Source organism: Strigops habroptila, chromosome Z (assembly GCF_004027225.2).
Source record: "Strigops habroptila isolate Jane chromosome Z, bStrHab1.2.pri, whole genome shotgun sequence".
Classification (NCBI taxonomy): Eukaryota; Metazoa; Chordata; class Aves; order Psittaciformes; family Psittacidae; genus Strigops; species Strigops habroptila.
The window spans coordinates 26,082,614-26,100,907 of record NC_044302.2 but is presented as its reverse complement, the minus strand read 5'-3'; the positions used below and the strand labels follow the sequence as shown (position 1 = coordinate 26,100,907).

The window sequence follows — 18,294 nt, the reverse complement described above, 5'->3', positions numbered from 1 at the left end:
TTTCTAAAACATATGGTCGATGTCAATACCTATTTCATTCCAAATATGTGAAGTTGTGGACATTGGAGTCATTCTTTGTGAACTCTTTACTGTAGCACAGAAAATTTTTCAAAGTTTTTCCTGAATGATGTAATATAGTATAATCTTAATACCTGCATTTTTTTTTTTTTTTTTCCCATAGTGTTTCTAGTTGGGGAAAGGGGGAATCCAAATTTTTTCTGTAAATTATTGCCAGTGAAAATTAAAAGAATTGACATTAATATAAAATTATAGTTTCAGTTGCTTTTGTCATGTACATTTCAAGCATGCTGATTGTCTTTGACATCTAGTTTGGGGGAAAAGGTTGTGTTTAAAGCAAGCAACGGTGTATAGTTACTGGTTTATCTTTGTAGTCCTCAGGGAGATACTAGAAGCTGTTGCAAATTCCACTAAGGTTGTTCTGACCACCACCAAGTTCAGTTTCAGCTTCCTACCATTTCCAAAGTGCTGAAACTAACACGACAGCAATATTTGACTTGAACATTTGACTTGGACTACAGGATTCTATGTTTTGTGTCTATTACTTTGATTTACTTTGAAAACAAACATTTCAATTTCTTGCTTTCTTCCAGACTGCCGATGAGGGTTCCACTATATCCTGTGTCGTGGAACGTACAAGGGGAGCCCTAGACTATGTGTATATAAATTACATTATCTCACAGGTTGATTCCACTGGCATTAGTTACCCTGTTACCGATTTTTCTAACAGCAGTGGCACTATCACATTTCATCCTTGGCAGAGATCAGAGGTAAACCCTACCTTCCTATTAACTATTCATTCTGTCCTTTGCAAACCTGCTGGAAAACACCTTCTGAGTATGCTTGATGGCTTTTGATACCAGAGAGTGTTTTCTTTACATGGCTTTTGTTGTGCTTTGCAGGTTTTTTCATCCCTGACAACTAATAAGTGGTATACTAGATGCTTATAGATCTGTGTATATCTATGTGCATCTCAGTTCAGGGGTCACCATGTGTGCACGTGTTTGAATGCACATAATATATAAAATATGTTTACAAATATGTATATGTTAGATTTATGTATATCTATTTGTGTACTTGAAGTGTAGATAGTACTGGGCTGAAATAATGGATCCAGCTACTTTTGAAACTGGAAAATTATCAGGTTTTGATCTGAGTTTTGAAACTTGGATTTTTCTCCACATCAATTAGATTTATTTCCAAATCAATAGACAGCAGCAAAGTTCACTACTGTAAGCAAGTGTCTTGCAACCACTGCTGGCAGTGTTCTTTTTCCTTTTGCTTAATCTGTGTCTATGAATTCAATCCTGACCCACAGCACAGGAATTTCACATTTATTTGAAGAAGAGATGTGTGACCACAATACTGTAGAAAGTGAATGTATGTTTTCTATTAGTGTTTGTTTGGCCTTGGTTTCACTTTTATCACTCTCAGAACTACACAGCAGATACAGCTGACTGAATAATCAAAGAATTTTATGAGTTAAACAGGGTCATGAAACTCATAAGTTTGTATGTTGCATGGTTTGATTTCTCCATGGTTTGGTCCTTCTCTAGGTCTTAAATTTGCATGTTATTGATGATGACATTCCGGAGCTAAATGAATATTTCCATGTGACATTAGTCTCTGCAGTGTCTGGAGATGGAAAACTAGGTTCAACTCCTACCAGTGGAGCAAGTATAGATCCAGAAAAGGAAACTACTGATATCAGCATCAAAGCCAGTGACCACCCCTATGGTAACAGTGATGAAGATAATTCAGTGTTATTGCAGATGATAATGTATAGTTCTAGCTCAACAGATAAAAACTTTGCTTAGCCTTGATAGTTGAGGAAGCAATGCCAAGTATTCCACTTTACTTAATTTGAGAGTAGTTCATGATTTTGATACAAAAGTGAAAGATGAATTTTTTATTCTTGAGAATATTACAAAAAAGCATCAAAGCTGCCCAGATCAAACGGGCGATGATTCCCTCTGAGAGCAAATAACGGTTGCATGTAGTTGATCCTGTGCAAGTTTTACTCACATGAGAATTCCTGATGAAGAGGGGCATTTCCGAATGTTTATTGTGCCAATAAGTACCCAATACTATGACATAGTGAGGCTCCTTTGGGAAGAGCTGGATTTCTTATTGTGCTCTGAATTTGTCAAGACTGATATGGATATCAGTGAGAGAGGGGAAGGTGCACAACACATCCCCAGAAATAGCATGATTGAGTCCTAACGGCATATCAATAATTGGGTTTTAATTTCAGATATGTTAAAGATAAATATTAGAAATAATTTGCTTTCCATTTATAATCCTAATTTGAATTTGGTGCAAAAGCCATGTACTTCTTGTCTGCCAGGTCTACTTCAGTTCTCAGTGGGGCCACCTCCTCAGCCAGGTGATGAAATGATTTTGCCAGCCTCTGCTGTGCCCCATATAACTGTTAAAGAAGAAGTTGGACACATCAGATTACTGGTAGTTCGTGCACAAGGCCTTCTTGGGACAGTTCTGGTGGAATACAGAACAGTGCCGCTTACAGCTTTCAGTCCTAAAGATTATCAGGTATGGCCATTGCCAAGGTGTGTAATTATGTTAGAATTTAATTAGAGTTATTTGTGAATTCACATGCCTTTTTCTCATAAGAAAAGATTCAGCAGATTTTTAAAAAGCTTAATTGAAAAAAGTAGATATTTTGACAAAGGCAAACAAAATCAAGGTTCTATTTCTTTTTTCATGTGGATGAAAACATTAGACTTGAACAAAAATGTGAATAGCTTTCATATTGCAGGCTGTTGTTGGCACGCTGGAATTTCAGCCAGGAGAAACATACAAGTATGTTACCATTAACATCACTGATAATTCTATTCCTGAATTAGAAAAAACTTTTAAAGTGGAACTACTGAACCCAGAGGGAGGAGGTAAGGCACATACATCAATCCATTGGTTGTATTTTCATGACCTCTACTCATCTACTAAAATCTTACTTCTCTTAGATTTCCTATTTCCATGTTGTTTCTAAAGACAAGCAAACATCCCCATATCACCCCGACAGCTGTAATTTTTCTTAAGAAAAACTGTTCTTCAGATATTTTGTTAATCATTCCTGAAAACCACCAGGTCCTAAAGAAAGTGTACTATTACTATGCGCTCACTCATTTAAAGGCAATTTCTACTTTCACATTACATAGTTTCATGATTGGTAATGAGAATTAAAATAATGTAAAAAATATATTGATTTCAATTTTTTAAAAATTTGTCAATATTTATAAGATATTTAAGGCTAAACAGCCAAAATGGGTTTTTTTATCTGCCAGTCAGTGGCAGAGCAATTGAGTACACTGGCTCATAATTTATTCAACTGGATTATAGTGGTAGGGTGCTGTGGGTCTTGAGAGGCCTACTAGGATGTTTAGCTGAGCTTCAGAGGTTGCTGCTAGCTCTGTGGAAGAACAAGAAAAATGAATTTTTCTTGTACTCAGTGGAAATCCTGGTGTGAGATGGGATGGCAACAGTCAGTGCTCCTGTCACAGAAAACCACTCAGTCTTTACAGAATTTGTGTCTGTTGGAGAAAATTTTTAAGGGAGATTGTAAAGCTGGTTGGAGGAAAAAGGTAATTAGAAATTTTGGTAGACATAAAGCAACTTTTTAATGGATGGGGGTGTTTTTCAGCAATCTAGAAATGCAAGCGTGATGCCTTCTGGAAAGTTTTATCATACTACCTTTAGTGTCTATGGTGCAACATGGCACTGTGGTGCAATGTAGTGATTCTTTTGATCTTGAGACCTATCATGGATGGGGACTTTTTGGTTGAATAGTTGTTTTGTTAATAAAACTTTTCTCTTCAATTTTTTTTCTTTTGTCAGAAAAACTACAGCTAACTTCGGTTGTTCACTAGGTAGATACCTTCTTAACACAAACCCCGTTTTTGGCCTTTCCAACATAATTGCATGACAGACCTCATTTAGGAGTGAGAAAAGGGAAATACAAAAAGGGGACACAAAGAAGGAAAGAAAGCAAAGAGAAAACAGAGGTGTATGTGTTTTCTTTCCTTCTGACCTTCCATTGCTATGTCCAATGTTAGAAATTAAATGAGGTAACATACCCAATAATTTTTCTGACTTTTATCAGGAATCCTGTATACTTTCACATCCAAAATTGATGCCTTCCTGGAATACTTTCCTCTCTTTTTGTGTTGTCCAGAAATGTTTAAATTACTTTCTGCTTTCTCTTTATTTATAAATGTATATATGTGTATGTATCTGTATGTCTGTCATCTTAAAGTTGCTGAGCTCTTTAGAAATGATGGCAGTGGTAGTGGTGATGGGAACATGGATTTCTTCCTTCCAACTGTCCATCAACATGGTAAGCATTTTTGATTAATTCTATTTTTTATCGCTAATAGTAATATCCCTTATAAATTACTACATTGGCACAACTTGTCATAGTGCTACTGTACTTACAGCTACAGGTGATTAATTTAGATTTGTTATAAAGTTCTGTCAAAACATTCTTTTCCATTTTAATTTAGGCATAATTTCAATAGCAGTCAGTGTTTAGCACAGAAAATAACAGCTTCTATACCATCAAAACTATATTGTTGTAAAACACAATATGCTAATTCCAGAAGTACAATTTTCAAAATTAATTCTGTTTGAAAATCGTCAAGTTTTCTGGAGAGCAAAAAGCAGACACTTTTTAAATTGAAGGTAATTAAAAAACTACCTGATTATATGCTTTGGTATGTGCTTTGTGTTACTTTTATTTTCTGCATGTCAAAAATACTCTTAAAGTAAGCTTAGATATTTTAAGGAATGTTTTAATTATTTTTTATTTCTTCTCCTAAAGTTTGTATGTATGTCAGACATGCAGAAAAAAAGATACTTGATGTGGAAATAACATAAAATCTGAGGGAAAATCGTAATCATATACAACCTCAAATTAAACCCTACAGATGGACTATGAGCACCCATTATCCAAATTTATTTCTCTGTGATGGCCTGATTTTCAATTTTATTTGTAAATGCAATGGATTTCAGTTTAAATTTGAGAGCAAGTCTGTGGTTTAGCTACTTTTTGGAGCTTCTTGGGTTTTTTTTTCATGGAATCTTAGAATCGTTTAGGTTGGAAAAGACTATTAAGATCAAGTCCAACCAACATAACTCTGCCAAGTCCACGGCCAAACAATGTCCTTAAGTGCCACATCTACACATCTTTTAAATACCTCCAGTGCTGATGACTCCACCACTCCCCTGGGCAGCCTGTTCCAATGCTCAAATGCTTTCTGTTTGAAGTGCTGTTTCCCTTTTCCTTGTTTCCAGAAAAGATTTTAAGTGCCAGGCTCTTTTTCTGAGCAGCAATTTATCTAACCCAAGACAATATTTTTCAGTAGTGGGATTTACAGGACTTGGCTTTTTTCTTTGTTTTTCATTCCAGCTTATGTTAGGATGACACCTGCATTCATCTGGTCTATCTGCTTACACTGTGTTTTACCATGTAACTCCCCACCATCCGAAATTCTGCTCCATTTGCATTCATTAAGCCTGTAATTTTAATTCATTAAATGTAGTCCTCCCTTAAAATATTTATATTTGTTATGTTGTTGCATAGTTCCATAGAACAGGACAGCATTACGGAAGATCAGTTCCTTATCCATGTGCATAGTTATCATGCATTTCAAAAAAACAGACAAAACAGCACAGATACTCCAGTCATACTCTCCTGTGTGGTTTTTTTGCAACATATTTCTTTAGCTGTTTACTTTCATGTAATAAAAGATGCTAGAAAAAATAACCTTTTGGAACTTGCACTTAACAGCTAGCTTGGGGATTGCATCATACATCCTTGTGACTATTGAGGTTTCTGATGATGCTCATGGTGTGTTTGAATTCAGTACTGAGTCACTCTTGGTGAATGGAACTGAGCCTGAAGATGGAGATAGCAATATTGTACTGCAGGTTAGAAAGCTTTGAGTCTTATATTGCTGTGCAATCCTCTTCTGTCTCTGTTTTTACTGAGTGTTCTGTGATGTTTTTGCCATAAGTCTATAGGGTTTATAACTACTTTATCATGCACTTTTTTTTTGCCATTCCATACTGAGTTTTCTAATGTGCATCATTCAGCTTGAGGCTAAAATGATGGTATAATAATATCCACAAATTTAAAATTACTTCTATGTAATTTTATGTGTATGTGTATGTTTATGTGTAATTTAAACTTCTATGTTTACTATGCTATGTGTTTACATTTGAGGTATTACTACCTTAAGTAATACCTCATCTTGAGGTACAGTGTTGGTGGTGCAAAAAAACCAGCAGTAATGAAGATTACACTGTTTATTTAAAACACAAATTCATTTTTAACCCATTATGTCAATGTCTTTGCTTAATTCTATCTCATAATTTTATGTTTTTCTTTCTCACAGAACAAAAATATGCAGATCTTTATATTTTTCTCTTAGGTTGTGAGAACGCATGGGGCCTTGTCTCAGGTGACACTGCATTGGATGATAGACTGTGATCTTACAAAAGACCTGATCCCTAGAGATGGGAATGTAACATTTGATGTTGGCCAAGTGAGCGCAAATATTACAGTACAGGTTTCTCCTGATGAAGTTCCTGAATTGGATAAAATGTTTTCAGTTTTGATCGTCAATGTGTCCAGTGGTCGTCTTGGAAATCACACTAATGCCACATTAACTATTTTAGCTAATGATGATCCATATGGAGTCTTCATCTTTTCTGAGCAAAACAGACCAATAAAAGTTGAAGAAGAAACAAAAAATATCCCCCTGACAGTAATAAGGCATGGTGGTCTCCTCGGCACAGTGATGGTAACATACAGGACAATGGATGATGATGAAAAGCCCCCCTTTCTTCCACCTGATGTTGTTAGAGCAATAGAGGGAGAAGATTACACACCCATCACAGGCTACACAGTCTTTGCAGCCAATGAAAGTGAGGCCACAATATATTTACCTATTTTGGATGATGATGATCCTGAGAGGTCAGAGTCTGTTTTTGTGGAGCTAAGCAGTATTGTTTTGATCGAGAAAGTACAGGATCGGCCAAGTAAGTATCTTACATATGTAAAACCTACCATTTAAATATTAATGGTAGTATTTATATTTAATTGGATAAAATGCAACAAGCTAAATGATAAACTTTTTGCCTCTGCCAAACTCTGTATAGTTAAGAAATCTCCAAGCTACCTGCCTTGTGTGCTGTTGGCTTGTATTTCCTTTAGCACGGTATTTTGACAGGGACGGGTGAGCATATCTTTATCCCTTTTGTATTGCCTTATCCAAGGTTTTTCAGGCCAAATATGTTACAGTATTGATTTTGTGCACTAATGTCTGTACAGCTAGTGTGTTTCTGTGAAGTTCAGTATTAGGGAACAAGTAAGCTAGTTTTGCTTATTGAAAGCCAAAATAGTAATTTAAAAATAAAGTGATATAGAATTACAGCCTCATGTTACTTTTTTCAGTGTAGAGAATGTTTGCTTCATCCCTCATTCAGATAAATTCAGGTCATTACAGCCTGATTTGCACTTCAAAACTTCTTGGCATGTCTAATTGCTGCCCCACCCAGGATAATATTGATATTAAGGAAAACTTCAAATATAATTCTGCTGGGAGAATTTCATCATAGCAAGTGTAAAAATGAAATTCTTCTGAACTGTATTGATCTTGCTACTGGCTTTATGGTCAAATAAATAAACAAATTACTTGACAGTACCTCACCTCTTCAAAAAAAGTTATGGCTTTTAAAAGCCATAACTGCCTGCTTTCCACAGCCTACCTTCCACTGCCTGCCTTTCACAGCAGGGTAAAATAATAAGTTATTACAAGTTGGGATTTTTCTGCCGAAATATATTTCAAACACCAAAAGTATGTTGGTGCAGTGAGTAGTTATACTTTGTCCAATTCTAAAAAAGGCAATTTTGTTGAAAGCTAGTAGCGACTAACCATTAAACTTACATGTATGTCTATGAACTCTGTAGCCATAGATAGCCAGCATCTTGGGCACCTCCTCACTAAGTTTTCTTTATGTTTCAGTTTTAAATTCTCCTCGACTTGGATTAGTGGATGAGACAATAGCTCATGTAATTATCAATGCCAATGATGATGCTTTTGGAACACTTCAGCTTTCAGCTTCAACTGTGCGAGTTGCTGAAAATTATGTTGGACCAATCATTAACGTGACCAGGACTGGGGGAATATTTTCAGATGTTTCTGTGAAATTTAAAGCCATGCCAATAACTGCAACAGCTGGTAAGTAATCAGAATAGCAGAAGTATGCAGTCTGCGTTAACTTGGAAAGAGCATGCTGTATGCTTTGAGCAGTCAAAGCAAACAAGTGTGTATTGAATGCACTATTGTATAACAAGTACAAAAGAAAAAGAATTATGGAGACATTTACTGACTGTTCTTAGCAAATAGGAATCCTATGGGAGAGATCATGCATCAGCTTCTAGGAAAATCTGAAACATCACTGAAGAACCTAGGAAGTGAAATGAATGAAGGAATTGGGGTGTTTATTTCCCTAGTATCCTACCACCTTGCCAAAAAAAATAAAAGAAAAAAACCCCCAAAACAATAGTAGTATATGTAGCTACTGTTAAGTCCTGTGTACTTAAACCCACCATGCAATGTTTAGGAAAATCATTGAGGAATGCATGTGTAAGAAGGAGAAAGAGAGCAGGTAAGTGTTACTGATGATGTTCAATACACTGAACCATAGTGCATTAATATTCTCTGTTTTTTGTTGCTTTGGGGTTTTTTTTTATCTACAAATCTAGGTGAGGACTACAGTGTAGCCTCATCAGATGTTGTCTTACTCGAAGGGGAAACAAGTAAAGCTGTGCCAATTTATATAATTAATGATATCGATCCTGAAGTTGAGGAGTCATTTTATGTTCAGCTACTGAATCAAACAACAGGAGGAGCCTTGCTTGGATCTTTGACAAGGGCAATCATAACTATTGAGGCTTCTGATGACCCGTTTGGATCCTTTGGTAAATGAGTCTTATTTGCATATTTTCTTTCTTCCGTTAACATTTTTACTGCAGATTTTTGGGTGAGCTGTTACTGGGCAACTGAATGGAAACTTTCAAAAGACAAAGAGGAAGCCTGAATGATTACAGTAAAGGAAAAGATAAGATAAACTAAATTAAAACATACAATGAGGGAGTAATAGTGCTTTAATACAACAAAAAAGTAGTATTTAGTCAGTTGATATGGAAAGATTTTGGAATCTCCTAATAGAGATAGATGGATTTTAGTTTATTTTTTTATTTTTTTGTTGAAGAAGTGCTGAATTTCTTCAATAGGTTTAAGCCAAAATCTGCATTCTAATATCCGTTGCTTAAATATGTTGATATCTGTGTTTTACTAGATAATCAGCTAAGGCAGATTTAAAAATCTGGGGAAATTGTAAAATATAAAGATAAATTCAGCTACATTCTCTTTTTTTCTGTCAAGTAATTTAGTTTTTCTTTTGCCTTTTATTATCAATAAAATTAATTGTGTATACATTCCAAAATTCATTTCATTACACAGGTTTTGAGAAGGGTTTTGGTGATTTCAAAAATTTAGTGATATATTAGAAATTTATAATTTTTGTTTATTCTTTGGGGTTTTTTCTATGTATTTTTTCCTGCCTTTTCCTTTGGCTTACCCTTTTATTCCTTTGGTACCCTACTTAGTTCATCTTGTTCCATTTTGTCAGTAGAAAATGGTAGAGGGAAGAAAAAAATGTCAAAACAAAATAATTCCAGATGGATAATAAATTAACTTAATTAGTAAAAACTGAAAGTTTAATACAAGGAAGACTTTTACTTGAAGGAATTTCAGATGGAACATGTTGACTTATTTCTTCAATAAGTGACATGACAGCTGCTAAAGAATAATTATGAAATTGTCTTCTAAGAGCTTAGGGACATGCTCATGGTTAGCCTCAAAGAGTGAGTATGCTGGAATAAACTTGGATGAGGTCTTAATTTTCATGCTAATTTCCTCTGTAGGTGAAAATATTAATACTGAAAGTTTGATTTTAAGTTTAAACCTGACTAAAAGTGGTTTACCCGTGCATGTAAATGCAACCAAGTGAAATAAAACTGTGTACTTCAGGAGCTGTTATATTTACTTTCATTTTCATTGTTAATGAAATACATCTCTCTGTGCTGTGCTTCAGTATTTCAGATGACCGAATTCACTGTGGAGGAGCCTGAGTTTGGATCAGTAACCATAAATCTGCCAATAATCCGCAATGCTGGAACTCTGGGTAATGTTACAATTCAGTGGGTTGCTACCATTAATGGACATTCTGCTGATGATGACTTGCAGGTCGCCTTGGGTAATATTACTTTTGCCCCTGGGGAAGCCATTCAGATGTTGCTGCTGGAAATCCTGGCTGATGATGTTCCAGAAATAGAAGAAGTAAGTAAAGCAGTTTATCGTCCTTCTTGAATAGTATTAGAGTTTTAACTTGTTATAGAGATGTGTGCAAACAAAAGCAAGGAATGTTCTGGCAGGAAGGTGCAAGAAGTTCAGATATTACTTTGTTTGTGATTATTGTTAGAAATACCAAAAATTGTTTAGCTGCATTATTTCTTTTTCTTTTTTTGTTTTCTTTTTGAGATTGTCCATGTAGAATTAACTCAGGCTTCCAATGGTGGTGCTATTGGGTTAGATGGCGTGGCAAATATTATAATACCTGCCAATGATAATCCTTATGGCACAGTTTTCTTTCATCAATCCTTCTATCGAATTCAGGAGCCACTAGAAAGAAAAATGCTTGCAAATATAACAGTCAGGCGAAGGTTTGTATAATGTTTGATTTATTTATATCTATTATTTTTTTCCTTTTTTTGTCTTGGCTATAATTTCAAATGTCATGCTCCTCTTGTATAAGTATTTATATCAATTTCTTGGTCTGCCAGCTCAACGTATTTTTATTTCATATACATTGTTTTAGAGCTAGATGTCAGCTTATTAGAAGTGTACATAAAGTACTCAAATGTAAAATACATTGTAATGTGCACTGTAAACATAATGTACACAGTGTACGTGAAGTTTCATTTTGCCTATTCGATCATCAAATAATTTAAAGCTCCACAACAGCCTGCTCCAGTGATTTTAACTGGAGGACAAAATGGTCAATGCCTGTGGGATGGAAAGAAAAAAAAAAGGAAAACAGGTTTTAGGCATGTGATGCGATATCCTGAGGATACCTAGGAGGAAAGATGACACGGTTGGGTAACACAGGCTTGTTGTTCCTAGCCAACCCTGAGAAGACTAAGTTAATTCGTAGAAAAAATTTTTGCAAACACTCAATTTTAACAGGCTGCTACCCAAGCTAAAAATAATCAAACTTGCTGTCCACAAAAATTTCCTTTCAAGAGAATCCATTTTAATTAGCTATTTGGAACTTTTCAGCAATTCAGAAAGGGGCAGTCAATTTTGTTCATGTTTGTTCTTAACCCAGAAACAGAATATTAGACACAGTTCATCAACTAACATTATTTTCTTATTTTAATGTCTTCTAGTGGAGGCAGGTTTGGTCAGCTGCAGATATTTTACAGCACTTCTGAGACTGATGTCGTAGCTCTTGCCATTGAGCAAGGTCAGGATATCCTGGCCAGTTATGATTCTCCTGTACAAGGAATTCTTGACCAACCATCCAAGACCAGAGTGAATGTGTCAGCAGCAAGTGACCCGCTGTATGCCTGTGCAACTCAGTGCCTAAAAGAACAAGCTTGTTCAGCCTTTACATTTTCCAGTGCCTCTGAGATTCCTCTCTGCCTTTGGCTGACATCAGTGATCAGCCCATTAACTAACATTTCAGGATTCTGGACCTACAGGAAAAACATCACCAGTGCATCCACTTTCTTTAGCACACAAGCCATTGCTGGTAGTGATTATGAATCTGTTACAAGACAGTGGGCCATAATGGAGGAAGGCGAAGAGTTTGCAAATCTCACAGTTATCATACTACCTGACAATCTGCCAGAGTTGGATGAGAAATTCGCTATATCCCTATTGAAAGTTGAGCTAATGAACTTCTCAGCCAGCTTAAAAAATCAACCAACTATAGGACAGCCAAATACTTCCACAGTTATCATAATGATGAATGGGGATGCATTTGGAGTATTTAAGATCTACAGCGTAAGTCCCAATGCGACAGAGAAAGGTCTGTATATTGAAGTAGAAGAACGCCCTCAAGCCAGCGTGCAGCTAATGATACATAGGACAGAAGGCAGCCTGGGACAGGTGACAGTGGAATGGCGTGTGACTGGTGGAACTGCTACTGCAGACTTGGATTTTGTAGGTGCTGGTGAGATTCTGATGTTCGCTGAAGGTGAGGCAAGGTTTTGCACTAGCTTCTGTTTGATAAAACTAAAGAAAAGCAAAAAGAACTGATAGGCACTCAGTCCTATGGATAGTTTGATAAGTGAAGACTTATTCTTAGGCTAAGCCTCCCTGAATGCTCAGAGTACCTATTCAAAAGAATCTAGTTCACTAGCTTATAGCATTATGTTGCAGAACATACACAGTGGTAGCTCAATTGAAAAAAAAAAAAAAAAAAAAAGATGAAAAGCATAAATATGTGGGTTTTTAAGAAATATTGCAGAGTGCATTATGAAGATTACCTTTTTACCAAATAAATAAGGGATGATAATGCTGAACGCATTTGTTATATCAAGGGTAATGAAAATGAGAATCAGGCCTAACTGGTCTTCTGTTAATCTTCAGTGAGTACAGTACTGATTTTTGATGAGGTCTCTTTTTAGACTGAGATTGTATTGATTTCCGAACATGACACATATTAAAAGAAATTGAAAATAGGATGAACAAGTAAATGGGAAACATTACTTAAGTGCCATCCAGACTGACAGATATATTTTATATTTTATATTTTGTATTTTCAAAGTCTGAGTTGGTTGAACAGTTATTCTGAAAGCAACTTATGGTAGTGTAGTAAAAATTCTAGTGTGCTATCTAGCTTCCTAAATAGAGCTATCTGAAACAAAAAGAAAGGTTCCCAGCAGTAATTCTGAGGTTGTAAGTTCAATAAAAAAATGTTTTTGGAGTATTTTGAAAGATAATAGCAAGAAAATACCTGTATTTTGTAAACTGTGTACATACTTGTGTATATGGTTCATCAGAAATTATCATGCGCTTGATAATTTTTTTACAAGAATAATATTCCCCTTTTCTAAGTTAATTTTGAAAGTCAGAGAACTTATTATGCACATGAAGATTCTAGACATTCAGTAATTATGGCTACCTTAGTAATTTCTACATAGTATATTTAATAATTTTATAATCACATTGCCCTAATGTAACTTTTCAGTAGTAATTGAATAAAAATTCACAATGACAATCAGTAACTTCTAATCAGTTGAACAAATAAATATGCTTCATATCCTTTTTAATATTTTTGAAGTATTTCCTAAGAGATTATTAAGTCTTTTTAAAAGGTGATTTCCATGTGCGCACATAAGTATGTGCATGTTCTTCTCCTTGTAGGGGAAACAAAAAAGATTGTCACACTGACCATTTTAGATGATATGGAGCCAGAGGGTAATGAAAGTATCATAATCAGCCTGGTCCATACTGAAGGAGGGAGTCGGATTCTGCCCAGTTTTGACACTGTCACAGTGATTATTCTGGCAAGTGACAATGTGGCAGGAATTATTAGCTTCCAGGCAGCCTCCAGATCTGTTATTGGTCGTGAAGGTGGGTTCTTCATATTGATCACACTCAGTTTGTTTAACATTAGTTTCTGTGTCTGTGCTTTCTATTGATCGTGACCCACAGTGATTGTTTTTATTACTGTTCAGAGAATGCCAGCAAGCAGAGAATAACCACATACTTGGCATCTATTTCCTTGAATTTTTAACTCTTGCAAGCCTGGCACTTAGATTAAATCAATGGAAAAGATGAGTGCACCATTTCCAAAACCATTTTATATATCATCATTTGCTTTCTTTTTTTCTGAAGAGCATGCCTTGCTTCAATTGGTATTTCAAAGCTCCTTTTAGCATTTCTTGTTGTATTCATTTATACCATATTCCAAAACTGTATATAACTCCCATCATACACATGTATTAGTAGTAGTCATAAGCAAATCTCATCTATCAGTGCTTAAAATTCACTTTAAATCTTCTAGGAAATATTCCCAGAAGAAGATTAGGATCTCATCTTCCCTCTTCCTGACTCAATAACCAGCTGTTTAAAAATTTTCTGTTTGTGATTTCTTATGGTAGCTAGTTTAGGAATGTAGGAATCTTGCTGTCATTGCTCAGTCATAATCTTTGAGAGAGGAGTAATACTTTGATAAGGCCCAAAGGTGTCTACTAGTGCTTTAAAAGAGAACGTTGTGTGTTCAGTGTAAGGTTTGATGCATTTGTGCATAGGATAATGACAGTACTAATGGTGATTGCTTTTGGCAGCCTTTGCTGGAATCAAAATGTATTGATTTTTCTCTGACATATAAACTAATGGGTAGCGAAAGTTAACAAAACAGAAATTTGCTTTCCAGAAATGCATTTTCTGTTCAAAGAAGTAAGTCTTTCTTAACCGAATGCCTTCTGTTTGTTCGATTGGTTGGGGGTTTTTTTCCAGAAATGAAAGGGAATCATAACCTTTTGGGTTTTTATCTAGATATGGTTTGTGTTAATTCTGCTCTAATGTGTGCCCAGTTTTCGTCCTTTATTCCTCCACATTAATAGTCCTGATCCCTCTGCCAAGCCAGCTGCAATCTGGCAGGCTAAGAAGAACTGTTAATGAGCACAAGACAAACCATCTCATTCCCAAAGGTTGTGATGACCCTGAATACTTTCCACTGGTTAAATATTATCATAGCATGCTAGCAAATGCTGCCTATTGGGAGCTGAAACACTCTGCTTTAGTTTATAAATTACTTGATTCTAATTCCTCCAGCTTGTGAAGAACAGTGCATTTTCTTACAATACATGACAGCAAGAAAACCCAAGGAAATTAATTCCCTTTGATAAAAAAAGAAAAGAATGAGCTAAGGCCTTTAGGTTATTTCAGTATTTACTCATGTTTATTAACACATTTTTTTGCTCTGAAAATAAAATTTATCAGACATAAATCCAAATATGGTTGTATTAATTGTATTGCTGAACAATTTCTGTTCAGCAAATCTGTATTGTTTTCAAGCTGTACCTATTGTTTAACACCTTATTGGGGCAAGGGTAGAATTTTAGTGCATGCAGAGGCATGCAACATTTGTGTGGCTATGACTGTATTAGAGGAAAATGCACTGCAGTAGTTTGAAATAAGGAAGAAGAGGAGGATTGCTGAGGTCCCCTTCTTCTTCCTGATAAATGCAGAGATCTAAATAACAGCACAGTTAAATTTTAACATAGTTAAACATAATAGTTTAACTAACATAATAACAACATAGTTAAATTTTAAAAAACTTAAACCAAAATGGTGAAATTAGCCTAATAAGACCTTAAAGCTTCAGAAATCAATTAGTACTTCTATTAGTATTTCTTTCTGGATAGGGATACCAAATAACATTGTAAAGCTGACCAAGAAAAATGGGTCAGTAATTAACTACATGATGTGTGTAATTATGATGAATTATACTTGAGATTTCTTCTCAGTGTTTAGATTACAGTACAACAGGCTTCTGCATCATAAAGCATTTTGTCCCAGTCTTCAGTGAAAATGCACTGTATTATATCATGTGGTATTGAAATAAGCTTTGTCTAGACTGTGCATTCTGAAACGGTACTAGAGTAACAATTTTTCTGCTAAATATTTATTTGTTTGCAATGGATGTGCAAAATTCTCAAATGAGATGATGATAGAATTGATTTCGGTGCAGTGTTAAATGATATGCTAAGTTATCCTCATGGAAACCTGTAAACTGGCAATCTACCCTCAGATATCTGACTGTAGAAGCAGAATCCTTGTGGTATCAATAAACTTTAGATTCTTTTATTCTCTTAGAAGCAACATAGAACAACTTAAGATAAAGATACGAACATTGGTACATGTCCAAGGCTTAACTGAAATTTGAAATGTTGAGGCTGAATAACACATACTAACTTATTTATTTGAATATGGGTGTATACAATTCTTGTATTATGTCTTCACAATTTGATATTTTAATTAGTTATATTAAGGTCTTTTGAAACTAGTTGTTCATCTCATTGGTAGTCAATATACATGCATCTCTAATTTTTTGTTACCAAAAAACATGTCTAGAAAAAGGTTCAAATTTTTCCTTCCTGTTTTAGCTATACAATACTCTCCTGCAATATAATATACTGCAATAGCTAGATAGCATCCTACCTGGATACTCTTTAAAATACCTACTCATAGAGACTGGCTGGGCTACTCAGTTCTTTATGACACGGAGTAAGAAGCCACACAACACCACATCTTCTCTTTCACTATCATAGATGTTTCTCAGTCTCTTTCAGTAGGGTTGCTTCTAAGCATGTGCAAAAGAAGAATCAAAAGATGGAATTATTCCCAGAATTTACTCTTTTGTGTTGTTTACAGACAGGTATTGCTCTTCTATTTGTGCATGTTTTGATGCATATGAATAGCTTACTTCCTAAGTTATTCATCTGTATCAGCTTCCCTCATATTTGATACTTCTTCCCAAGGATGAACTAAACCCAAAAAAGCCCAGGAAGAAAGAGTTTAGGTTTGAGGTTTTTGTTTTTTATATTAAAAACAAATATGTTCTATAACTACTGTGAATGTCATTATTAAAAATATTAATGCTTTTCAGAATAACTATTTTAACTGTGATGAATGTTTTTGGCTTCTGATTTTTATATTTGATATGTAGTAGATGAAAGCCCAAAATATTGCATCTTATCCTTTGTTTCTAGGAGAACAACTGCAATTCCATGTTGTAAGAACTGCCCCAGGATTGGGAAATGTTACTGTTGAATGGAAGATAGTTGGGCATAATGTAAAACAAAATTTTGAAAACTCTTCTGGAATACTCTTTTTTCCTGAGGTAAGTCCATAAGCAAAGCTAACGGCTACAGGAAAACACGGTAATTAGAACTGAGCTGAAAAAAAAAAAAAGTGCTTTTATAGCAGTCTTTGTTTCTTGATGAGATTGTTTACTTGCTCTTTTACTCTTGGAGTTATAAACAGGGGAGTTTATAGTTGTTGATGCTTCAACTTTACATTTCTTAAAGGTGTTGTTCAAAATATATATGATAAAGCAGTATCACTTGTATTTTGTGTAATAATGACTCATCTATTTATCAATAAAATAAATAGGGGACATTGAATACAACATTGTATGTTCACTTGCTGGATGACCATATTCCTGAAGAAAAAGAAGAATACCAGATAATCCTGTACAATATCAAAACAGAAGGTAATGTGGAGCTGTAGCCTGCTATATCTTGAAACTACCATTTAATAGTGTAATATTTTCATATGTATTAATCCATTTTGGAAGTGTAGGGTTAAATATATTGCAGCTGATGTAAACTATGCAAAGTTCATTCATATTTTATTATAACAGGCTTGAATCCTTATGTGTATACACACGTGTATATACATACACATACACATACACATACACATACACATACACATACACATACACAAATACATGCATTTCTACGTGTATATATATATTTATAAAACCCACGGTCTTTGCAGTTTTCTTTGGCTTTAAACCTGATTTAACTCTGCCTGTTTAATTCAGTGGTTATTTCCTTCCTTTTAACTGAATACAAACCTGAGCTAATGTGTTCTGGATACAGTTGCCACGAAATAAGCAGATATTTTTACCTTTTAAAGCAATCTTGTAATGCCACAAGCTGACTTTCTGATCTGTCTCTGAATTCAAGGAGGTCAGAATATTTTATTCTTGCCATTCAAATTAGAATAAAAAAAGAAGCATGAACTGCATCCCTTCTGAAATACCCTTTGTTAAATTGAAGTTAATGTCTAAACACCAAACTGACTTGACATGGATTGTGTTGCTGCTAGGTGCCTTACCAGCTTGCCAGAAGCATTTATTGACTCTTGTAATCCATCAGGATAAGCACAAATTAGTACACCAATGATTATTAATCAAGGCAACACTTGGAAAAGGAAGTAATTTCTTAATCGAATGATTGAGAAGTTTAATATAATTTTAATTTTAGAAGTTAATTCCTGCGAAAACTTTCCTTTTACAATTGAGGAAGTTTAGGGAAGTTGATATTTGGCACTAGCCTGTTAAGTTTTCTCATTTCTTAGTATATTTTTCTGACTCTATAATCAG

At 35.0% G+C, this 18,294-nt stretch overlaps 1 protein-coding gene across 1 annotated transcript in view; it reads left to right on the top strand.

Moving 5' to 3' along the window:
- ADGRV1 (adhesion G protein-coupled receptor V1) overlaps positions 1–18,294 on the top strand; it is a 273,160-nt gene that overhangs the window by 50,772 nt on the left and 204,094 nt on the right. Inside the window, exons 22-36 of the mRNA XM_030511555.1 lie at positions 612–788; positions 1,575–1,755; positions 2,366–2,568; positions 2,795–2,924; positions 4,289–4,369; positions 5,822–5,961; positions 6,465–7,074; positions 8,061–8,276; positions 8,804–9,019; positions 10,198–10,442; positions 10,644–10,825; positions 11,552–12,363; positions 13,536–13,745; positions 16,892–17,022; positions 17,295–17,394. Coding sequence (XP_030367415.1) covers positions 612–788; positions 1,575–1,755; positions 2,366–2,568; positions 2,795–2,924; positions 4,289–4,369; positions 5,822–5,961; positions 6,465–7,074; positions 8,061–8,276; positions 8,804–9,019; positions 10,198–10,442; positions 10,644–10,825; positions 11,552–12,363; positions 13,536–13,745; positions 16,892–17,022; positions 17,295–17,394 — 3,634 coding nt within the window. The remainder of the gene's footprint in view (positions 1–611; positions 789–1,574; positions 1,756–2,365; positions 2,569–2,794; positions 2,925–4,288; positions 4,370–5,821; positions 5,962–6,464; positions 7,075–8,060; positions 8,277–8,803; positions 9,020–10,197; positions 10,443–10,643; positions 10,826–11,551; positions 12,364–13,535; positions 13,746–16,891; positions 17,023–17,294; positions 17,395–18,294) is intronic.